General features: G+C 50.7%; 2 protein-coding genes across 2 annotated transcripts in view; one reads left to right on the top strand and one right to left on the bottom strand.

Moving 5' to 3' along the window:
- TAOK3 (TAO kinase 3) overlaps window positions 1-11,948 on the top strand; it is a 144,478-nt gene extending 132,530 nt beyond the window's left edge. The window contains exons 18-21 of the mRNA XM_024216266.3: window positions 5,450-5,689; window positions 7,882-8,094; window positions 9,553-9,735; window positions 10,546-11,948. Of these exons, the coding sequence (XP_024072034.1) occupies window positions 5,450-5,689; window positions 7,882-8,094; window positions 9,553-9,735; window positions 10,546-10,707 (798 nt within the window). The 3' untranslated portion in view covers window positions 10,708-11,948. The remainder of the gene's footprint in view (window positions 1-5,449; window positions 5,690-7,881; window positions 8,095-9,552; window positions 9,736-10,545) is intronic.
- A 2,822-nt stretch (window positions 11,949-14,770) lies between these two features.
- PEBP1 (phosphatidylethanolamine binding protein 1) lies at window positions 14,771-20,030 on the bottom strand. Its single transcript, XM_026661185.2, has 4 exons — window positions 19,856-20,030; window positions 18,295-18,404; window positions 17,613-17,713; window positions 14,771-15,976 (listed from the first exon to the last, which is right to left on the bottom strand). The coding sequence occupies exons 1-4, from the start codon at window positions 19,988-19,990 to the stop codon at window positions 15,759-15,761; spliced, it is 564 nt and encodes a 187-aa protein (XP_026516970.1). The 5' UTR covers window positions 19,991-20,030; the 3' UTR covers window positions 14,771-15,758.
- Window positions 20,031-20,965: the final 935 nt, after the last annotated feature.

Here is a 20,965-nt window from a genome sequence, read left to right as displayed (position 1 = left end):
GGGTCCTGGGGGGCAGTTAGGAGCAGGGGTCCCAGGAGGGGGTAGTCAGGGGACAAGGAGCAGGGGGGTTGGGGGTTCTGAGGGGGGAAGTCGGGGGCAGGAAGTAGGAGGGAGTGGATGGGGGTAGGGTGGGGGAGGGGCTAGGGCATGGCAGGGGCAGGGCTCCCTGGCTGCACACCCTAATGAAATGGGCTGCACATGCCTATGATTAAAAGAATATTAAAGCTGCGAAGTCAAGCACTCAGAAGTTAGAAATGGCAGTATTAAGGTTGCCTGTACAACCTTAATGTAACCCCCTCGTGCATATGCAGTATGATGTTATGTGATCATGTCATTCAAAACCGTTTATTCCACAGGACCACTGCCTCATTCAGTGCACAGGATGGACCTGCTCTGGGATTAATCAGTATTATGTGGTAAAGGAGGATGTTGATTCTATCTCTGCCTCTGCCAGAGAGTTCCTATGTGATACTGGGCACAGGTCACTTACACCCAACTTTTCATAGGTGGTCATTAACTGTGTGTTCCTCATTTACTGGGTGCCTGACTCGAGACCCGAGGGTCTGATTTGCACACGCGTGGAGCACTCACAGCTGCAACGGAAATGAACAGGAGCTGTGCTTGGAACATCATAAGTGCTGTATAATGCAAAGCACTTTGAAAAATCAGGTCCTGGCCATCTCCGAATACGCACCTAAAGTTAGTGGATGCTTCAGTTCAATTGTGACTTCACCTCTATTGTGAGTGTGTATATCTGATAGTCAAGACAATGGACAGTCTAGTGATCCTGTTGGGATAATTGCACTACTTAGGTAAAACAGAGATAGTACCAACGCCTTCTCTCACAGGGATTTTGTGAAGGTTGATTAGTGTTTGTGAAGCACTCGTTCGAGCATTTCCCATGAGGAAATTAAAAATTCTGCCTTCCGAGCAGCGATTGAATAGTGTGGTGTAAATAAGGCCTGGGACCACACACTGAACAACCAGAGGATAAACTCATTAAGTGAGCACCATCCATCCTGTGCGCTGAAAGAGGCAAGGGTCCTATGGAAAAATAGTATGTCCTCATGTAATTAAAGACTGTATCATAATGCAAATGCACAAGTGGGCAGAATTAAGGTTGCAGAAGCATTTCCTAGCTTTTAAGTGCCTGACTTTGTAATCCTGATGTTCTTGTAACAGTATTTTTTGCGTGAGATTTCCTAGGGTTTTTAAAAAAGCAAACTGAAAAAACAAATTCCATCGTGTGTTGTCATTTTGACATGGATCATCAGCAGAGCTGGACCATGTAGATGCACAGCACAGACCTCTGCCACTTGACTAATAGAGTAACTGATAGCAGTAGTAGGTTGTCATTCTCTGTGGACTGGCACTAGTGGGGAACGGGACAATTTGCCAGTGGGTTTCACAAGTATTTGCTGGCAGCAGAATCGTGAGACATGAAACACTTCAGCCCAGCTGGCTAAAGGTTGACTATAAGCAACTGAAAACACGTTCTTATAACAGGAAGTGTCAGGCAGTCACACGGAGGTTGGCAGACAGAGAGAAATAAATTTGTATCTACACAGATACACATGCAGGCCAAGATTTTCATCAGCGACTGGTAATTTTGGGTGCCTTGATTGTTGGGTGTCCCACAGGAGCTGCCTTAAAAGCAGCTCGATCTTCAGAAGGAAAGTGCTTAGACTCTTGTGAAAATCAGGCCCCTTTGTGGGACACCCAAAATCAGGACTTGTTTTTGAAAAGCTTGGCCATTACCTTTGAACAGAAAAGTAACGTCCGTTATCAGTGAGGTTTTCGTTCCATGGCAAGAGCAAAGGAATGTGTGTAAAATGGGGCGTCCCCTTTCGTTTTGGACTGGCTGGCACGAGAACTCGGAAGGGGTGCAATCCATTTGTGTTCCTGGTGAGTCTTTAATGAGGGTACCAGGGGAAGATTTTTGACACAAAACATCACTGATTCCAGGGCCTGAAGTACTGAGTGCTTGAAATCCATTAGATCCCTTTGGATAAGAGGGTGAAAGGGCATCAGTATCTCGGAGAGTCTGGCTAGTGACCTTGGCCATCAGATGCAGTTCAGTTCAATTTAGGCATTGCCTACTTGGCAGTACTGATCCCCTGCCAGAGATGAGCCACGGCTCCGAACCTGCTTTTCTTTTCCTAGTTTAGAGCTGTCACAGTTGCTACACCAAAGCCGGGTCTGCACTATGGGCTGGTTTACCTGTGTTCATTAGGGATGTGATTTTTTTTTTTAACTGATGTAGTTCTAGTGGTATAGAAGCCCTAGTGAACAGTTTCACCAGTATAACTTATTTCACTTTTTGAACTGGAATGAGTTATGCTGCCGTAGACCTCATCTGGAATGCTGTGGCCATCCTGGTCTCCCATGTTTAAGAAAGATTCGTTCAAACCAGAACAGGTGCAGAGAAGGGCTACTAGGATGATCCGAGGAATCGAAAACCTCCCTTAAAGAGAGAAGACTCAAAGAGCTGACTCAGAGCTTGGCTTGTTTAACCCAACCAAATGAAGGCCGAGGGGAGATCTGATTGCTCTCTTTAAATATATCAGAGGGATAAATACCAGGGAGTGAGAGGAGTTATTTAAGTTAAGGGCCAATGCTGACAAGAACAAATGGATATAAACTGGCCATCAACAAACTTAGGCTTAAGTTGTGGAACAGCCTTCCAAGGGGAGCAGTAAGGGCAAAAAACCTAACTGGCTTCCAGACTGAGCTTGGTAAGTTCATGGAAGGGATGGTATGATGGGACTGCCTACGATGGCATGTCGCCAATCTGCAACTGCCAGCAGCAAATATCTCCAACAGCTGCTGATGGGACACTGGATGGGGAGGGCTCAGAGTTACTACAGACAATTCTTTCCCAGGTATCTGGCTGGTGGGTCTCGCCCACATGCTCTGGGTCTAATTGATCACCATATTTGGGGTCGGGAACAAATTTTCCTCCAGGTCAGATTGGCTGAGACCCTGGGGGGTTTTCACCATCCTCTGAAGCCTGGGGTGCAAGTCGCTTGCAGGTTTAAACTGGAGGAAATGGTGGATTCTCTGGAACTTGAAGTCTTTAAATCAAGATTTGAGGACTTCAGTAACTCAGCCAGAGGTTAGGGTCTATCACAGGAGTGGGTGGGGGATGTTCAGTGCCTGCAATGTGCAGCAGATCAGACTAGATGATCATGATAGTCCCTTCTGGCCTTAAAGTCGATGTGTCTATGAGCTGCTTCCATGCTGATGGATTGTAGCTCTTAACAATACTGGTATAGTTAAAACAGAGAAGTTTGCTAGTACAGATAATGCCTTGAGACAACTTGCTAGCCCATGTGGTGGTGGGTTTGTGCGAGGGCCAGGGCCAGAGGGCACGCTGCCGTGGCAGGCTGGTGTTATGCACTGCTAAGTTTTATAACGTCTGATTTTTATTACTCAATCGGGTCACCCGGTCCATTCTCCAGGGCAGGATTGTTCCCTATGGGTGGGATTTTCAAAAGCTCTCAGCATAAGCCTCATTTTGCTCCCACTTGTGTCAATGCAAGTTTCACTCCAGTGCTTTGTCCAGTCAAATGTAAGTGACTCAAAGGGTGGAGTTTCCATCCAGCCTTTTGGGCGACCATGCCACAATCCAACCGAGTTCACTAGGGGGCAATTTCCTGATCATCCGCCTATAGTGCACTTGGTTGATTTTTGTCTGATGGCTCCTAGTTAAAACCCAGCGGAGAAATGATGGCCCCAGTAGTGAGTGAAAAGCCAATGAATTCTCCCCTCCCCCTCCTCAAGCATAGGTTAATTATGTCTGTGTCACTGCCTCCGACAATGGCACACCCCCGAGGCATTCATAGCTGGGGGAAGAGGGAGATCTGTCTGGAGCTGGGAAGGGAATGGGACTGAATGTAGACCTTTGAGAAATCCTTTGTCTAACCCTTGTTCATACAATCATAGACTCGTAGGACTGGCAGAGACCTCGAGAAGTCATCTAGTCCAGTCCCCTGCACTCACGGCAGGACTCAGTATTATCTAGACCAGCGGTTCTCAAACTGTGGGTCAGGACCCCATTTTAATGGCTGACATTAGACTTACTGGGGGCTGACGCCAAAGCCCAAAGGCTTCAGCCCTGAGTGGTGGGGCTCAAGTTACAGACCCCCCAACTGGGGTTGAAGCCCTTGGGCTTTGGCTCCCTGGCCGAGGCGGTGGGGCTCAGACTTTGGCTTTGCCCCACCCAGGGCAGCAGGGCTCGGGCAGGCTCAGGCTTCGGTCCGCCCTCCTGGGCCTGTGTAGTACATTTTGTTGTCAGAAGGGGGTCGCGGTGCAATTAAGTTTGAGAACCCCTGATCGCGACCATCCCTGCCGGGTGTTCAGACTTGGCTTGCAATGCAAATTCTCCAGCACTGCCGTTGAGAAGTCCAGCAGGATTCCAGCGTGCCAGCAACAGTCCGAGTGCAAGGACTCTGTGTTGGCTCTTGCTGCAGAGGCCCAAGGGTTGGGGACTGGACTGTGCTAGGACACGGACACACACGGACACTCTCTCTCTCTCTCTCTCTCCCCCCCGCCCCCCCCCCCCAAAGCCCTGGTGAACTTAGTCTAGTGTGAAGCACAGCAGCTAGAACTGAGCATTGCCAAACTCATCTCATACAATGGCCACGAGATAGTTGTTACATGAGAACTGCTAGTAATCCATGCTGAGCTGAGCCACAGGTGAAGGGCTCTGTGGCACCTAGCAATACCCTAAGGCAGAAATATTAACTGCCGTCAGTGGAAGAGCTGGGACTAGAACTGATGGTCTGTCCTAGCTTAAACTCAGGGCATGTTTGCAAGCTACAGGGGGTTGCGTGGAGCCCTCTGTCCCAGTGCGCACACGCTCGAGTCACATGGAGCCAGGAGCATATCGAGCTTTTGCAAAAGCCACGCAGCAGGGGCCAAACTGGGGCTCCCCACAGCAGTTGGCAGCACTGCTCTCCTGACGTGCCCTGGGGTATCCGAACTGATCGGCCTCGCCTCGGCGGTGGTTCTGCTAGTAATGCATGGAGATGCCTTCACTCTGGCACCGCACAGCAGCCCCCTGGCATTTCCCTTGCTTCCTGAGCATGCAGAAGCTGTGTTCATGCACTCCGGAGTATTGCAGAAAGCACGTTGCCCGTCAGTGCCATCTGCTGGATGCTTGGTGATAGTAAAAGGATAGAGCCAGGTGAAGGGTCGGGGTTAGGGGCAAACTGGGACCAAAGGGGGTTAGGAGCACATTTGTTTTGGACCCACAGCACATACAGCTGTCCAGAATGTCAGCCCAAATGAATGGGATGCCTGGCCATACCTATCATGGCTGGCCACGTGCTCACATCGGCTGTGTCTGGGCAGGAAACGGTTTGCAGCTCGAGGGAGAATGAATGTTGCCTCTTTCTGAGACTGCTCCTTCCAGCCCCTAGCTTCTGTTGCACTGTGTCTTACGCAGGAATTAAACAAGAAGCGGACCCAGAAAGAAATGGAGCACGCCATGCTGATCCGGCACGACGAGTCGACGCGCGAGCTGGAGTACAGGCAGCTGCATACGCTGCAGAAGCTGCGGATGGACCTGATCCGTCTGCAGCACCAGACTGAGCTCGAGAACCAGCTGGAGTACAACAAGCGGAGGGAGAGGGAGCTGCACAGGAAACACTTCATGGAACTCCGGCAGCAGCCAAAAAATCTGAAGGTATTGTGGGGGCTTCCTTTTCTTCAGCTGTTTGCACCCATCCGCTCCTCTTTGCTCTCTGCCCTCTGGCATGCCCTGACCAGCCTCTGTCATCCTTCACCAAGCAGCCCCTCCTCCTGAACCTCAGTATCCCCCAGGTGCTCCCTGTCCTGAGCTGGCCTTCTGTGTCTGGTGTACATTGTAAGCGCTTGAGCCAGGGGAAAGGCAGTTTTGGGGGTTTTTAAGTGCCATGTCGATGTAGGTAGCTATAGACGTGTGTGTTTGTAATACTCACAACTGACAAGGCATTCGAGAGACTTTGCTCCTATCTCTCAGTCCTTCCTGCAGCCTCGGTATTGAATCCATTGGTGAAAGGTTCTGATGTTGCTTCCTTGCTTCTGACGTTAGCAAAAAACTAAATAAATGTGGGGGTGCTGGTCCTTGGCTGCATCCTGCTAATGCAGCTACTGAACAGTGAGAAACCCGCTGGGCCGTTCTTGGAGCTTTTCCTTTCATCTTTTCGGAGCAGTGGGTGAAGAGCGTGCGCCTTTCCATTCACGCTTTTCAAATCCTAGAGTCCTCCAGTGGACGTATTGTGGAGGCATTTGGGGGATAGAAAGATGGGGAGGATTTGGGGAGCAAAGGCACTTGGCAAGTCATTGAATATGGCAACTGACCCATGGAGCAGTGATTGTAAAAGAGAGAAAACACTCTAGGTCAGGGGTGGGCAAACTACGGCCCACGGGCTGGATCCGGCCCACGGGATTGCCCCCCGTGGTGCTGCAGGCCCCGCGCCGCGCTCAGAAGTGTCCAGCATCATGTCCCTCTGGCCCCTGGGTGGGCGGGGGGGGGGAAGAGGGCTCCGTGCATTGCCCTTGCCTCCAGGCACCGCCTCCCACAGCTCCCATTGGCCAGAAACGGGGAACCGTGTCCAATGGGAGCTTCGGGGGAGGTACCTGGAGGCGTGGCAAGGGCAGCACACACACAGCCCTCTGGTCCCCCACCCCCAGGGGCCACAGCGCTTCCTGGAGCGGTGTGGGGCCGGGGACAGGGCAGGCATGCAGGGAGCCTGCCCTGGCCCCGGTTTACGCCGCTGCCACCCCGGTGCCGCTTTAGGTAAGCGGCGCCGGGCCGGAGCCTGAACCCCGCCTGCACCCCACCCCACAACTCCCTGCCCTAAGCTCCCTGCCTGTACTTCATACCCCTCCTGCACCCCAACTCCCTGCCCTGAGCCTCCCTCGTACACCTCATACCCCTCCTGCACCCCAACTCCCTGCCCTGAGCCTCCCTCGTACACCTCACACCCCTCCTGCACCCCAACCCCTGCCCTGAGCCTCCCTCATACACCTCACACCCCTCCTGAGCCCCCTCATACACCCTGCACCCCTCCTCTGCCCCAATCCCTTGCCCTAAGCCCCTTCCTGCACATCGCACCCCAACCCCCTGCCCTGGCCCTGCATACAATTTCCCCACCCAGATGTGGCCCTTGGCCCAAAAAGTTTGCCCACCCCTGCTCTAGGTTGACTAGCCTCAAGTGGATGCTACTGGTTAAGGCCCTTATTCAGCCAAACACTTAAGCACACACTTAATTTCCATTATCTTCCATGCAACTTGAAGTTGATAATGTGCTTACATGATTGTCTGAATAGAGGCCTAAGTCAGAAGCCTCTTCTCCCTCAGAAAGGCTACGTCTTCACTACCCGCCGATCCGGCGGGTAGCAATCGGTTTATCGGGGATCGACTTACCGCGTCTCGTGAGGACGCGGTAAAATCGATCCCTCATCGCTCTGCCGTCGACTCCGGAAATCCACCTCGACAAGAGGCGGCAGCGGAGTCGGCGGCAGCGCAGCAGCGGTCGGCTTTCCCCCGTCCTCACCACCAGGTAAGCCGACCTAAAATACGCAACTTCAGCTACGGTATTCACGTAGCTGAAGTTACGTATTTTAGGTCGGAACCCCGTTGTAGTGTAGACCTAGCCAAAGAGAATACTGTTTGTATTAGTGGATCAGCTAGTCAGCTAATCAGCTAGATTAGTGGATCAGCTAAGTAAGACAGTGGGTATAAGGTGATGGAGAGCATGGCAGTGCCTTGGCTGATAACTAGCTGGCACTCTCCTGTATATGTTTGTTTTGGATGTACCATAGCCCTGCCTGCCAGCCCTCTCAGTACCCAAAACCCTCACTTCGTCTTCATGTGCTCCCATGTTTCTGCAGGCCATGGAAATGCAGATCAAGAAGCAGTTCCAGGACACGTGCAAAGTGCAGACGAAGCAGTATAAGGCGCTCAAGAATCACCAGCTGGAAGTTACTCCAAAGAGCGAGCACAAAACGATCCTGAAGAGTCTGAAAGATGAGCAGACGAGGAAGCTCGCCATCCTGGCAGAGCAGTACGAGCAGAGCATCAATGAGATGATGGCTTCACAAGCCGTAAGTGCAAAGTCCAGCGCTTCAGATCCTCTTGGTGAATGGGATACGCCAGGATTCATGCCCATGGTGAACCGTGGGCGTGAATATTAGTGTAGTGCAGGGGATAGAGCCAGGTATAATGTGAGCAGCTTCTGTGACAGCTTCTCCTTCCATCTCTGCCAGTGCACCTCACTCCTAAGCTGCATGACCTGTTGGTCCCCACACAGCTTTGCCAATGCACTTCCTGCTTGACATGAAGGGCCCTTGCTTTTCTAGTCATGGGCCTCTCCTGTTCAGTCTTCCAGACATGCTGAATTGTGGTAGTTTATAGGGTGAGGATTGTTGTCAATTGAGTAGCAAATGAAGACTCTTAAACGAGTTTTGCTTCTGATCTCTAAGTCCCCAGATGTCTCCTGCCTGATGGTCTTTGCCCTCACCGCTCTGCTGCCCAGATACTAGGTTTACAGTTAAAGAGCAGGCATCTTCCCCAAATTGCTCAGCAATGTACACAGTGTGTGAAGGTCAAATTCACCCCTTTCCTGGGATTTGCCTTTCACGAAGAATACAAAAGCCCTCTCCCAAGGCATGGATGTGGCTAGGGTTCCTCCCTCCAAGCTGCTCAGCCCACATCCTAGGTCCTCAGTGCTCAGAGAGACACTCCCACTCCATTTACATCCAGGTGTGGTACTTAGCCACCTGCCTCACTGAGTCAGTAGAAGTCACTTACCATCTTTCAGCATGATCAACACCTGTATGTTGAGTGGGGTGTTTGAGGCAGACACTGCAAACCTCTTGCAACAAGTAACTGTCCTGAGTTACCGAATGTGAATAATAAAATGCAGTGATTTGGAGATCCACTTAATGGAGGAACTCTTCCCAGCTCATTCTGGGCCTTGCTCCTCCTTTTGTCCTGGGTGTCTCTGCCAGTAGGTCTCCTCACTTTTGCCGCTTCCCAAGGTATTGAGGCATTGATAAAGCCTAGCGCTGTCCATGTGGGGCTCCCAGACACACAGTATTTCTCTGACTTTCCCTAGCTGCTGTTAACACAAGTGCCTGTTCTCTAGCCAGCAGTGACCCCCGCTTGCCAGCCAGCCGTGTTCCTGCTCACCAGCTGGCAGGGTTAGCGGTAATGCGGCTATCTCAACAGTGGGTTTTAAAGTAATGCTTTCCGCACCACGGCTCCACCAGTGAGCAAGCGGATCGGTTCCATTACACAGCCCAACCCCACAAATCCAGGGGTGTCTCTATAACCAGGACCTCCAGTCCGATGGCTGCTCCCACGGGCCACTGGAAAGACAGACATTTTTCATGCAGACGCCGCTTGCCGCCAGCCATCAGCACCACTGATGCTGGGATTTGGGTCGTGTTTAGGTGCAAACTCATCAGTGAGTGTAGGCAGGGAGCAGCACGTTCCCACCTGGCCCCAAAGCAGGGAAGTAACTGGTTGAGTTGACATTTTGTTTTTGAACGATCTTGCAGCTACGGCTGGATGAGGCTCAAGAAGCAGAATGCCAAGCCCTGAGGCTGCAGCTCCAGCAGGAGATGGAGCTGCTGAACGCATACCAGAGCAAAATCAAGATGCAGACGGAAGCACAGCATGAACGAGAGCTCCAGAAGCTGGAGCAGAGGGTGTCTCTGCGCAGGGCCCATCTCGAACAAAAGGTACGTTTCAGACATGCTGCCGGGCAACATCTGAATCACTCCATTGTGAATCGCTCCTTGGAGCTAGCAACGTCTGAGCTGTCCTTGTTACTAGTTAAATCAGTGCCAGGAACTGAAGGGTTAAATAGAATGGATGTGCTGAAGGAAATTTGGGCAAATAATTGCAAAGTGGATAAAAAGAAATGCTTTGTCTGCACATGTATTTCACCTGTGGAACACCCTGCCTATTTGTTGAGGTACATAATCAAGTAAGATTTCTTAGAGAATCACTCATTTACATGGGTAAGGATAGCATCTGCAGTTAACCCTTATAATTTTACTGTCTGGGGTTAATCAGTCCTCATGCTTCAGGGCTGAACACCAGCTGGAGTCAGGAAGAAAACTACCCTGCATGGTCATATTAAACGGCGAGGTGCATTTAGGGCTTTAAGTATCTGGCACTGGTTGGTGCTGGAGCCAGGATACCAAACTCCCTAACTAGGCCTTGGGCTGCTCTGGTGAGGGGGTCCCCAGGCAACAGTTGGATTGTCTGTTCTGATAGTGGGGTACGTCTGCCTCCAGAGAGGCCAAAGCCATCCAAGGTGTAGGACCAGGAGGATCCCTAGCAGTTCTCCTGTCCTTAAGCCCCCTTTCGATCTTGCACATCATGGCTTCCCACTTCAACATGGGAGACCAGATGCTGCTCCTAAATCAGCCAGCAGGGGAGTCACCCTAGCGTGGTGGACACCAGGCAGCTAGTGAAGCTGTTACCCGGAGCTTGCTGTGCTTTGAGGTGCTGGCTAAAGAGGTCGCTGACTGTGCTTGTTTCAGATTGAAGAGGAGCTGGCTGCCCTCCAGAAGGAACGCAGCGAGAGGATAAAGTTTCTGTTGGAAAGGCAAGAGCGAGAGATTGAAACGTTTGACATGGAAAGTCTGCGACTGGGCTTTGGGAATTCGGTCACATTAGATTATCCCAAGGAGGACTATAGATGAGATTAAATTTCTTTTGCCATTTTCAAAAAAAACAAAAAAATTATGAAAAACCAACATTCCCCATGTTAACGGGCGTGCTCTCTCTCTTTCTGTCTCTTACTGACGTTGTGTCGGACTAGTGCCTGTACGTTCTTACTCTGTCAGGGCCCCTTCCCCTGCGTCAAGTGCCAGCGCTGGACAGCTCCTGGCCGTCTCTTTTCATAGTACGTCACAGTATTGATGTCTCAGTGCAATGATGACAAATGTTTCAGTGAAAGCTTTGGAGACGATTTTAACGAATCAAACAAAAGTGGATGTCTGTTGCTTTTGAGCAATCACTCATTTTACCACCAATCAATGAAAGTACAAGCAAAAAAAAAAAAAAAACCCAACCCTATATATGAAAACCCAGGGGGAGAGAGACGAAATCCGCAGCCTTACCTTAACTAGCTGCTGCATAATTTTATTTTATTTTAATTTTTTTTTTGGTATTTATTCATCAGGAATAATTAAATAAAAAAATAAAAAATTTATTAAAGATTGAGAAATTTGATACATTTTACAGAAAAAAAATCTTAATCGTGATGTACATATCAGTGGTGACATATTATTACTTTTGGGGGGGCAGGGGAGGGAATGGGGCGGGGTGAAGAGATCTCGTGATTTTTAAAAGAACCATGCCGGGCGAGGTGGGGGTTTCACCTCAGCCTTCGGCATATTCTTGATTGTATCATAATCATTTTCTGCTGTCGCAGAGAATGTGAATACACTTAAATGGGCCCACAGGATCCCAGTAGCACAAATTGGGCTTTGTCAAATCGTGTATTTTGTGTATAGAAGGAATTTAAGGAGAGCTTTTACTTATTTTCATATTGTATTTTAACTGTTTCTCTGATCAGAATTTTTTTACTCCTTTCCTCTCCCCATCCCCAGCCGCCCCGCCCCCCGACTTTCCAGTTCCGTATTTGGAGTTCAACGCTGTCTCTCGGTCAGATCATCCTGATCTTTCTTTTCTTATTTTGTCCCTCCCCCCAAACCCACCTCCCTCCCCAGAATCTCGGTCATAAATACTGCATTCTTCACACTTTCAAACTGTGTATTTTCTTACAATAAAAAGCGGTAAAAAAAAGGCTTTACCTTCTTTTGCATGCACTTTAAAAAAACAAAAACAACAAAAAAAAACATTTTTCAGGTTCCAAGGAAGAGCATGAATAACTGTCAGAGCTTTTAATTATATTTGTAAATAAAAGTGTTCATCACAATGCCTCGCTGTCTCATTGTCGCGGAACAAGCCTCTCTTGCCCACGGGGAGTGGTTATCCACTCCCGGCCTCACCGCTCCTCTTACTTCCAAGCTGAGAGTGGAACCAGGCCTGCGTGATTTAAACGCCACCCTTCCAAGCCACTGGATGCATTTGAAGCCTCAGAGCAATCTCTCTCTAAGGAACCTGCTTGGCTGCTTGTGATGCGGATGGAACAGGTGCTGCATACTCAGCCCAGACTCTCCTGCAATACATGGAGATGGGCAGTTCTCTCTGCACGGCATTGATCAGATGAACCCATCTGCTTACAGCAAACAAGAATTGGTGATTTCTCCATCATTCTTCAACCTGTTGCTGCTGTAGGGTGGATTTGAGGGACTGAGATAGTGGTTCTCCATGTTTTTTTGGAATCTACAATGCAGTAGATGAATGGCCCAGCCTCCCTTCCTAGACGGCACCCTCCTGCCCTATCTCCTCTTGGCCATGCCCTGGCCCAGTTACCATTATCTACTTTTTCTGCCCATTGTATTGCTATTCTTTCCCCCTTTTTCATCTTTATTTCCAGCTTGGGGAAAACAGAGCTAATACTAATGTGTAGTGCAGCCACTCACTGCTGTTCAGTCCTGTCCGGGTTCCTGTTTTGCTCATGTATCTCCACTCTGCTACCCTATCTTCACTCACTTTCCCTGGGCGTTCAGGAGTGGGGTGCTTAGGTTTTGGCCTGAAAGGGAACAGTTTATTATTGATATTGCAACCAGCAGTGCAAGATACTAATATGCATATAAACTGTTGCCACTAACTCCCACAGCCCTTATCATCTACACGGGTACCCCTTGCATTCATAATGAGTGAGGGAGAAAAAATAGCAGCAGAGACGAAGTTTGCAGCCCTGGAATGAATCGTCCACCTGTGTTAGACTCAAAGGTAGAGATCTTCATTTGCTGTTAATGAGCATTCCTCGTAGAGCCATGCTCGTTAATATCAGCTGTGGATCTGGCCTAAAATGCTTACACAGGCCTTTTGTTTTCCATTAGTAAGTCCCTTTAAGTGCTTCACATTTATCTCTCCTGTGGGTTGTTGGAGATGCCATTAAAGACTAGTGGAACAGCTCTGCTCACGCGTGAAATTGTAATGCAGTGCTGATGCGTCCCATGTTTTTCCACACGGTGCTTTGATCATGGCTTTTACAGCCCCACTTCTATGAAGCTCATTGGGGGTAATACCAAATATTAGCCAAAGTCTAAACACAGCTGCTTTGTCGGGACACTTACCATTTAATTTTGGGTTCACATGTGTCTTGCTTCCCAGCCTGGACCAGAAGTGCGTTTACCTGGAATGTGCCCTTGTTCAGAAGCATCACAGCCTTTGTAACATCATCAAAGCGCTTGGGAAATGAAGGTGTTTTCTTGCAAACTGGCAATGGCCGTGCCTTCAAGGAATGGCCCTGGCCTAAGGTAGAATTGGCCGGGGGCGGAGGGGAACTGAAGCCTCTGCAAATGGTTGGGGATTTGTATTGTTTCAGGGAAAGACATCAAATGGGCATTAAAGTCTAGTGCTGGAGCAAGACTGGTGGTGCCGGAGCTGGATGGATCCTTACAATGTGCTGGGCCCTGTGCTTGAGTAGCACCTGCTTGTGCGTGTGCTGGCTGAAAAACCATCAAGGCAGTGGCTTGTTCTAGCCCTAAGACAGGAAGGAGGAACCCCAGCAGCAGACTTGAGTTGCTTCTGTTGCTGTCCGACAGGTTAGCCCAGACAGCATGTGTACGTCCTCCTTCCAGCAGATGGCAGGCGTGATAATGCTCCATGATACTCCCTACAGTCAGTCTGTCTAGCTTATGTTTGTCCTGATTCAAAGAAATGAAGGTGGTGTTGCCATCCAAAGAACAAGGGTGTTTATTTGACCTTTGCCTAAAATAAAATCTTTCTTAGCAAAGTTTAATTCTCAGTGTATAGCCCTCCCCACTCTTTGAGCCATGAAATTAAGGCAAAATGGTAAATTCTTACTACTTAAAAGGACGTTTGTGATGGTGTGTTCCTCCTCACCGCTGTACTAAGCTTTTTTTGGATAGCAGCTATTGCAGTAGCAGACAATATTCGAGGGAGAAAAATACCTTGAGAGAAATATTTCATTTTCTAGCCACCTAACCTTGTTTCTGTTAAATGTTTTTCAGAGGGTGGCAAAACCTTTGTCGCTCCCTGAACAAACTTAGCACATCTCCTGCTCCTCCTCAAGCAGCTGTGTCAGCAACAAGGGGTTGCCCCTGCCCCTAACAAAACATTTCCTGGGTCATGTTGTTCTGTCACAACACTATGAACATACGATATAGCACGAGCTGCCTTTGGGAACAACAGCCAGGTTCGCTAAGCCCTCCTTCCACAGCTGGGTTGAACTTAATGACAGTGTTCCTCTAGCCCTTTACAGCTCTGTGAAGTGGTTGAAACACTAGCAATTTTAAACAAGAGGCTGCACCTTCACCCCCTGTAAGGAAGAGTCAGTACTTCACAGGTGCAGAGAGGAAGTGCCACTTGGGTTTAAGCATGTTTTCTGTTACCCCCCAACACACAGCTCCCCTTGAGCTCCAGGTGCTCCTTGGGCCCTGCCCACCACCCCCTTCCCCTGTACATGTTAGAGAGAAAGAGGATACTCTTCCTAGCCACTGCTTCCAGAGCCTCCCCACGCCTAGAGCATGGATTCAGCTCCCTCCTGCACCCCAGGAGGAGTTTAACAAAGGTGATCGGAAGCCACCTAGCGCAAGTCCAAAGGGAGTTTGTTAGCCACTGGGGCTTTTTCCAGCAAGGGAACAAAAGATGTCCAAGTCCACCTGTGATTCTGTCCTTTTAATTGAACTAAAAGCAAACAGCGCACAACACTGACTTGCACAAACAAGGGTTTCAATATAAGCTAAATTAATTTTCTGGTTCAACAAAAGCTTCCAGGGTCAAGTTTTGCCCCCTCCATTCCAGTATAAAGTTAAATCAAATTAAAGGGCACAGCTGTGGCCTGACATACTGGTGTGGAACAGAGCAGCTCCGACCTACTGACCCCTCCAGGGAACATCTGAAGTCTTTTTGGATAGTTAATCTGCTAGGACCAGTGTTTAGTGACTAGTGAATTCTGTCTTTCCCCCCTACTTCGTATGTCTGCATAAAGGCAGGCTCTGTGTTTTAAGAATTTGTTTGCTACCATATGTCAAATCTTTCTGCTTCCAGACTAATTGTGAAGTTTGACATAAGAGTGCAAGGGCAGGTGGGAACACATGCAAGAACCTCAGCTCACTCTTACCAAGAGGAAAGAGAAACAGACGCCATATTCTCCCACCCCCAGGCTTTCCAAGACGGCCCGGGAGGCGTAAGCAGCTCTAAGCATTTCACCTTAGCAGATTTCTGTAGTGGACTAGTGCTCTTTAGGCAGCAATGGTTTCTGCAGAAATGGGCACAATAAATGGTACATTTTCCCTTTACCCCTGTCTGGGTAGGGCCCACTTGCTACTAGCAACTGAAGTCTGCCTTGGTGATTGGGCAGGACCCCCCACCCATGCAAAAGCTACATTAATACTGAAGCAGGTTCAGGTCATGGCTGTGCATTGGGTAAGGGGCTCTGGTTCCACCTAGTAATTGTTTGCAGAGGCACCACAGAGCCTCATGAACAGCAGGGACAGTGGTAGAAATTGCTCTACTCCAACACTTACTTTTGTCCAAACTTTGTCTCCCAGAAGACTGATACATCTCACTCAAAGCTAGTTTTGTTCTAGGTGATGGGATTTAGGGATGCAGGAACAAAGATAAGAGGCTTAAGGGCTGCCCCTCCCCCCTACTTCCCAGACAGCTGCTCGTAGAGTTTTGGCACATAGCTATCCCACTCCGCCTGATAGCAGGTGCCAGCCACCGGGTTTCCCAGCTTGTACTTTTTGCGGAAAGAGGCCACTTGGAACTTCCCACGTTTGTCACCAGATCGGTTCGTGAGGACGGGTTCGTTGCAGTTCAGTGGCTGCGGCTGTTCGTAGACCAGCCACACATACCGGTGAAGTCCTGCAGATTGGGTGGGAGAGAGACAGACACGCTATGTTAAATAGAAGAAAAAAAATATATAGATTTTCTAAGGAAAACACTATGGTACATAAGCTTGTGATCATACACACCCCTATGTAAGGGTCTGAGCCACACATTAATCTTGTTATTGCGTATAAACAAACCATTCTGGTATCCTACCACCATGGAGGATGTCCTGAGTCAAGTATCCAAGGAATGTGCCGACAGCACCAGGTGTAGACATTAGATAAGCGTGCCAGGCGCTGTACACAGACAGGAGCTCTAGGGCAGACATCTTACACTACAGATGGAACTTTTGTTGGTTCCATGGTTTGGATTTTTAGCCATCTTGTTGCATAAGGGCTAAGGACGAGTTTGAGGCCTTTTGGAACACGTGTTTTAAGGGAAGGACCCGTGAGATATAATGGACTCACTGGCACTATCCTATCAACCACTTTCAGTAGTATTGTCCACTTTAATAGACTGGGGCTGAAGGCAGAAGCATGTGTTTTGCACAGATGTTAGGTCTGGAACAGCAAAATAATTGGTATTTTTCTGGCACACTCCAAGCAAGTCTTGTAAGAATGCATGTTCAGCACCCAGAAGAGCAGCAAAACAATTCCCACAAAATGTACTGACTCGGGAATTGCCAAGCATGGCCGTGTGTGACCCTGCGAGAATGAGGGGTCATCATCAGCTGTCAGTTTATAAAGATAAGGAGTATGGACAGTTCCAGCTCACGCCTTTGTGCAGGTAAATATCTGCCAGGATCCTTTACAACTGAAATTGTCACTATATTTCCAATTTTTTCCCCCCAGGTTTGAGGAGGGCACAGGAAAGAAGTGGCTAATACAGATCTGTAGGGTTTGGAAGCTGAAATGTTGGCATATCCTGAACACACGCACTGCAAATAGTTCTTCAGCTGTAGCGGAGCAGTTTTTAATGCAGATTGCACCAACTCCCAAATTCAGAACTGTTTTGGTCTCCTGGGCCTAACACCTGTTCTAAGTGATGTAAGAGCTTAACAGACTCCCAGACAAACAACACTAACTTCAACTTGTCTACTACGTTTACGCAGGAGAAGAGATGTCCAGCAGCTGGTATCTCCCAGGTAAACAGCTATTGAAACAGCTTCTTTACTTACAGGAAAGAAGATTTAATACATGAACAAAATGCACCAGCTATGCCTGAATAGCATTCAGGGTCACATTTGAACTCAGTTCTTATCTGGGAACCACCCAGATATCAACTCAGTGAAATTCCCTCCAGCCCCTGTTGCAGGCAATGTGCTAGTCATTTACTTTCCCCCATGGTGGAAATATACTAGCGGCAGATGGACAGTGCTTGGCCACGCTATCCACATTGCTGCTTAGACAGCAGTTTGCTCTGCACTCCTGGTGCAGGAGGTATACACGTGACTCCTTGTTTCTATCAGGTAGCTTTGCCCACCAAGATGGTGACTTCCTTCTCTCTGTACATTGCACACTCCTGCTTGGGTTCCTCTACATTACGATCTACTCATTCACAGCATGGATTCGTCAGTCGAGTCTGAGTACTGTAGTATTCACTGTAGCAAGGAGTCCTGCATTAGGCCAGGCAGGAACTTAGTGATATGTGGTGGCTACCACTTACTAACCTGTCCCTTTGGGTGGCCCAGAACCAACGTAATCAGAAAGGACACACCCACTGCTGATGTCATTTCCTTTCATGTTGACAACCAAGAAGTGATGCCATTCCCTAAGAGGAAGAACATGCCCAAGTTAGAACCAATAACAGTCTCTACAGATTACTGGACCTGCCAAGAGAATTAAATGGACAGCCAGGAAGATGGCTATTAGAAGCAGAGTATTTCCCCACTCATTCCCTGTCCAGGCCCTTGCTGTCCCTGCCAAGTTTGCACCATATACGCACACCAGGATGTAGTTTCACATGAATCTCATTGACCAGAACTGTTCAGATGAAGCCAAGAAGCCAGCAGGGCAGAGAGAGGTGCTTCCCGCTCACCACAAAGCATGCAGCAGCACTGCTCTGAACACGCATTGTCAGGGGCACACTGCCCATCCTTGGATGTCTGGGTGGGGAAGGATGGTTACTGGCTAACATTCAGGAGCAGGAGCTCTGGGTTCTGTTGCAGGCTTTGCTATAAGCTCACTGCAAGGCCCCTAGCAAGTCATTTCACCCCTCTCAACCATTTCTGCTGCACCAATCATCAGCTGAAAGAGGCAGCATGAAAGTTCAACTAATAGTTCAGTGGTTAAGCTATTGTCATTGATGGCAGACAAGAGAGGGACACTTACAAAATTCTCCTACGCTATTACCTGAACTTTGGATCCTTCCTGCTCGGAGCATCTGGATCAGTAAGAACCAAGGTGTAGAGTTTCTGTGGATCGCAGCCATCCCACTCAATGCTGGTTGGGCGGTTCTGAACCTATAATGATTAAGTTGTATGCCATTCATTAAACAAGAAGGGAAAAAGAGTCATTTGTGTAGAGAATCCATCACCCCCTCTCCAGGTGCTGTGAGCCATAAGTTACATTGGGCATGCAATTGACGCATCACGCTAATGTTATTACATAGACCCGTTTTCATTACACCAGAAGGGAGACTGCTAGTAGATTACACCTAAAAATGAAGGATTTTAATAAACTTTAATGAGCTGAATGTTTTTTCCTCCACTTAGAATATGTTTGAATAAGAACAACCCATACAAACTGCAGTGTTTGGCACCTAAAAACTCCACCTCCGTGGTAGTGACAAGAACTTGAATGCAAAGCAGGGAAACGCTAAGAATGACGCATGTCTGTTGCCGTCATCCGGGCGCAGTGAAGCGTAACTAGCAGATGCATGCCACAGAGGATCAAGGTTGGAGTCCTTGAATCAGTTATGAAATCCATCTACTCCTCACCTTGTACTTGGACAGCAGAAACACTCCCTGGCGTGGTGGAATTTTCCACCCGCCTGCGAAATGGATACCCAATGTGCACTGCTGTTGGTATATACCCAAGGAGGATGCCAACCAACCACAGCACTGTCCTCTTACGTACTCTATTTCCTAGTAATCGAGTCGTGGTGTTGGAGCAACACAGGCGTTACCACAACCATTTGGAGCACAATGGGCCTCCGTTTTGCTCTCATGCTGGTGCACGTCATGAGTAACACAACTGAAACCAAGGGAGTTAGCAAGCACAGAGGCAAGTCCACTCTCCGTTAAAGCCAGAGGCTCCCAGGTGGGTTCATAGGGCTCTCATCTAGGGAGCGTACCTAAGAGCTCGCATTCATTCCGCGAAAGCCGCCCCACACTTAGGCTGGGCCGCAAACAGGGTCAAGTCTCCGCCATCCCACAGTGCGGCTCATTGTAGGGTGACCAGATGTCCCTAGTTGATTGGGCCAGTCCCGATTTTTGGGTCTTTTTCTTATATAGGCTCCTATTACCCCCCGTCCCGATTCTTCACACTTGCTGGCTGGTCCCCCTAGGTCATTGTAGCAGCAGCGTCACCAGCCCCCCGGGATAAGCGCCCCTGATCCCCCACCAGGAGCCTCTTCTCCGAGCACCCGCCTTCCCGCTCTGCCCCCGGCTCCAGCCTGCAGCAGGGCTCGGTCCCGCCCCGGGGGGGCTGGCAAGAGGCTGCGCGGAGGCAGCGAGGGCAGCAGCCTTCCCCGTTACACCGCCACGTGCCGGCGCTGCACGGAGCGGCCTCCTCCCGCCCCGCTCGGCCCCGCCCGGCCCCGCTCTCTGCTCAGCGCGGGGCAGGCAGCAGAGGCCGCAGCGAGAGCCGAGCCCCAGCAGGCCAGGCCCGGGGGCTGCCTGGAGCCGAGCCGAGGCCTCTGCGGGGCCAGGCTCGCGGGGCAGCCGGGCTCGAGCCCGGGGCGGGGCCCTACCTGCGTGGGGGTGAGCACCTGGCCCAGCTCGTCCAGCTCCAGCGCCCCGTAGCGCACCCGCAGGGGCAGCGCCGGCGGCTGCTCCACCTCGCCCAGGCTCAGCGGCCCGTCCCACAGCCCCAGCTCCAGCGGCATCCTCGGCGCCTCGAGCGACTGCGGCGCGAGAGCGGGGCCCTGAGTGACGGCGGGGCCCGGCTCCTCCCTCCGCTCCCATTGGCCTCCGCGGGAAGAGGGGGCGGGGCCCGGCTCCTCCCTCTGCTCCCATTGGCCTCTACGGGAAGAGGGGGCGGGGCCCGGCTCCTCCCTCTGCTCCTATTGGCCTCTACGGGCAGAGGGGCGGGGCCCGGCTCCTCCCTCTGCTCCCATTGGCCTCTACGGGCAGAGGGGCGGGGCCCGGCTGGATGTCTCGCGTTGCAGGGGAGGGGGCGTGGCGCAGCAGAGCAGGCTCCCCGGACAGGCTGCAGCTCTTGTGGGCTGTTCGCTGCAACGGGATCGGGGGTAGCAGCCTGGCCCCCAGCCCAGACCAGCCGCCAGATCAGGAATTGTCAGCACCACTCCTGTTGCAATGACACACACACACCAGCCCCTTGGCCTGGGTGCTGCACAAATGCAAACGCTTAGGCGTGAGGCCACCCCTGCACCGTCATGGGGCCATTGGGAACCTGTCTGCTCCCAGCGTAGCTGAGAGCAGCCCTGAGGGTTGCTCTACCTTGCACCAGCTGCTACTAGCCCAAAGGGAGCATTGCCGCAGCTAGGAATAGCCACGATGTAGGAATGCCCCCTGGTTCCAGCCCTTCCCATGGTTCCCTGTAGTAGGAGATGAGATAGAGCTGGCTGGACTGACTCAGCCTGTCAGGGACTTCCCCCTATGCTGGAGGCAGGGCCGGCTCCAGGCACCAGGCACCTAAGCTGGTGCTTGGGGCGGCACCTGGAGGGGGGCGGCGCTCCGGCCGCCGGGGAGAGCGGGGCCACAGCCGGGCTCGCCGCCCCCCCCCCGGCGCTCTGGCCGCCCTCCCCCCCCCCCGCGCCCTCCCCCCGGCCGCCGGGGGGAGAGCGGCGAACCCCTGCCGGGGCTCGCCGCCCTGCGCTCTGGTCGCCGGGGGGAGAGCC

This window comes from Terrapene carolina, unplaced genomic scaffold (assembly GCF_002925995.2).
Source record: "Terrapene carolina triunguis isolate 2854851 unplaced genomic scaffold, T_m_triunguis-2.0 Scaffold951, whole genome shotgun sequence".
Lineage (NCBI taxonomy): Eukaryota > Metazoa > Chordata > Testudines > Emydidae > Terrapene > Terrapene triunguis.
This window is presented reverse-complemented; position numbering and strand designations above follow the sequence as displayed.

Coding starts and splice junctions, on each gene's coding strand:
- PEBP1 (XM_026661185.2), bottom strand. CDS start 19,990: ATGCCGCTGGAGCTGGGGCTGTGGGACGGGCCGCTGAGCCTGGGCGAG. Junction 17,714..18,294: donor AGGAAGGATCCAAAGTTCAG/GTAATAGCGTAG, acceptor TCTTCCTCTTAG/GGAATGGCATCACTTCTTGG. Junction 15,977..17,612: donor TGGGCCACCCAAAGGGACAG/GTTAGTAAGTGG, acceptor CCCAATCTGCAG/GACTTCACCGGTATGTGTGG.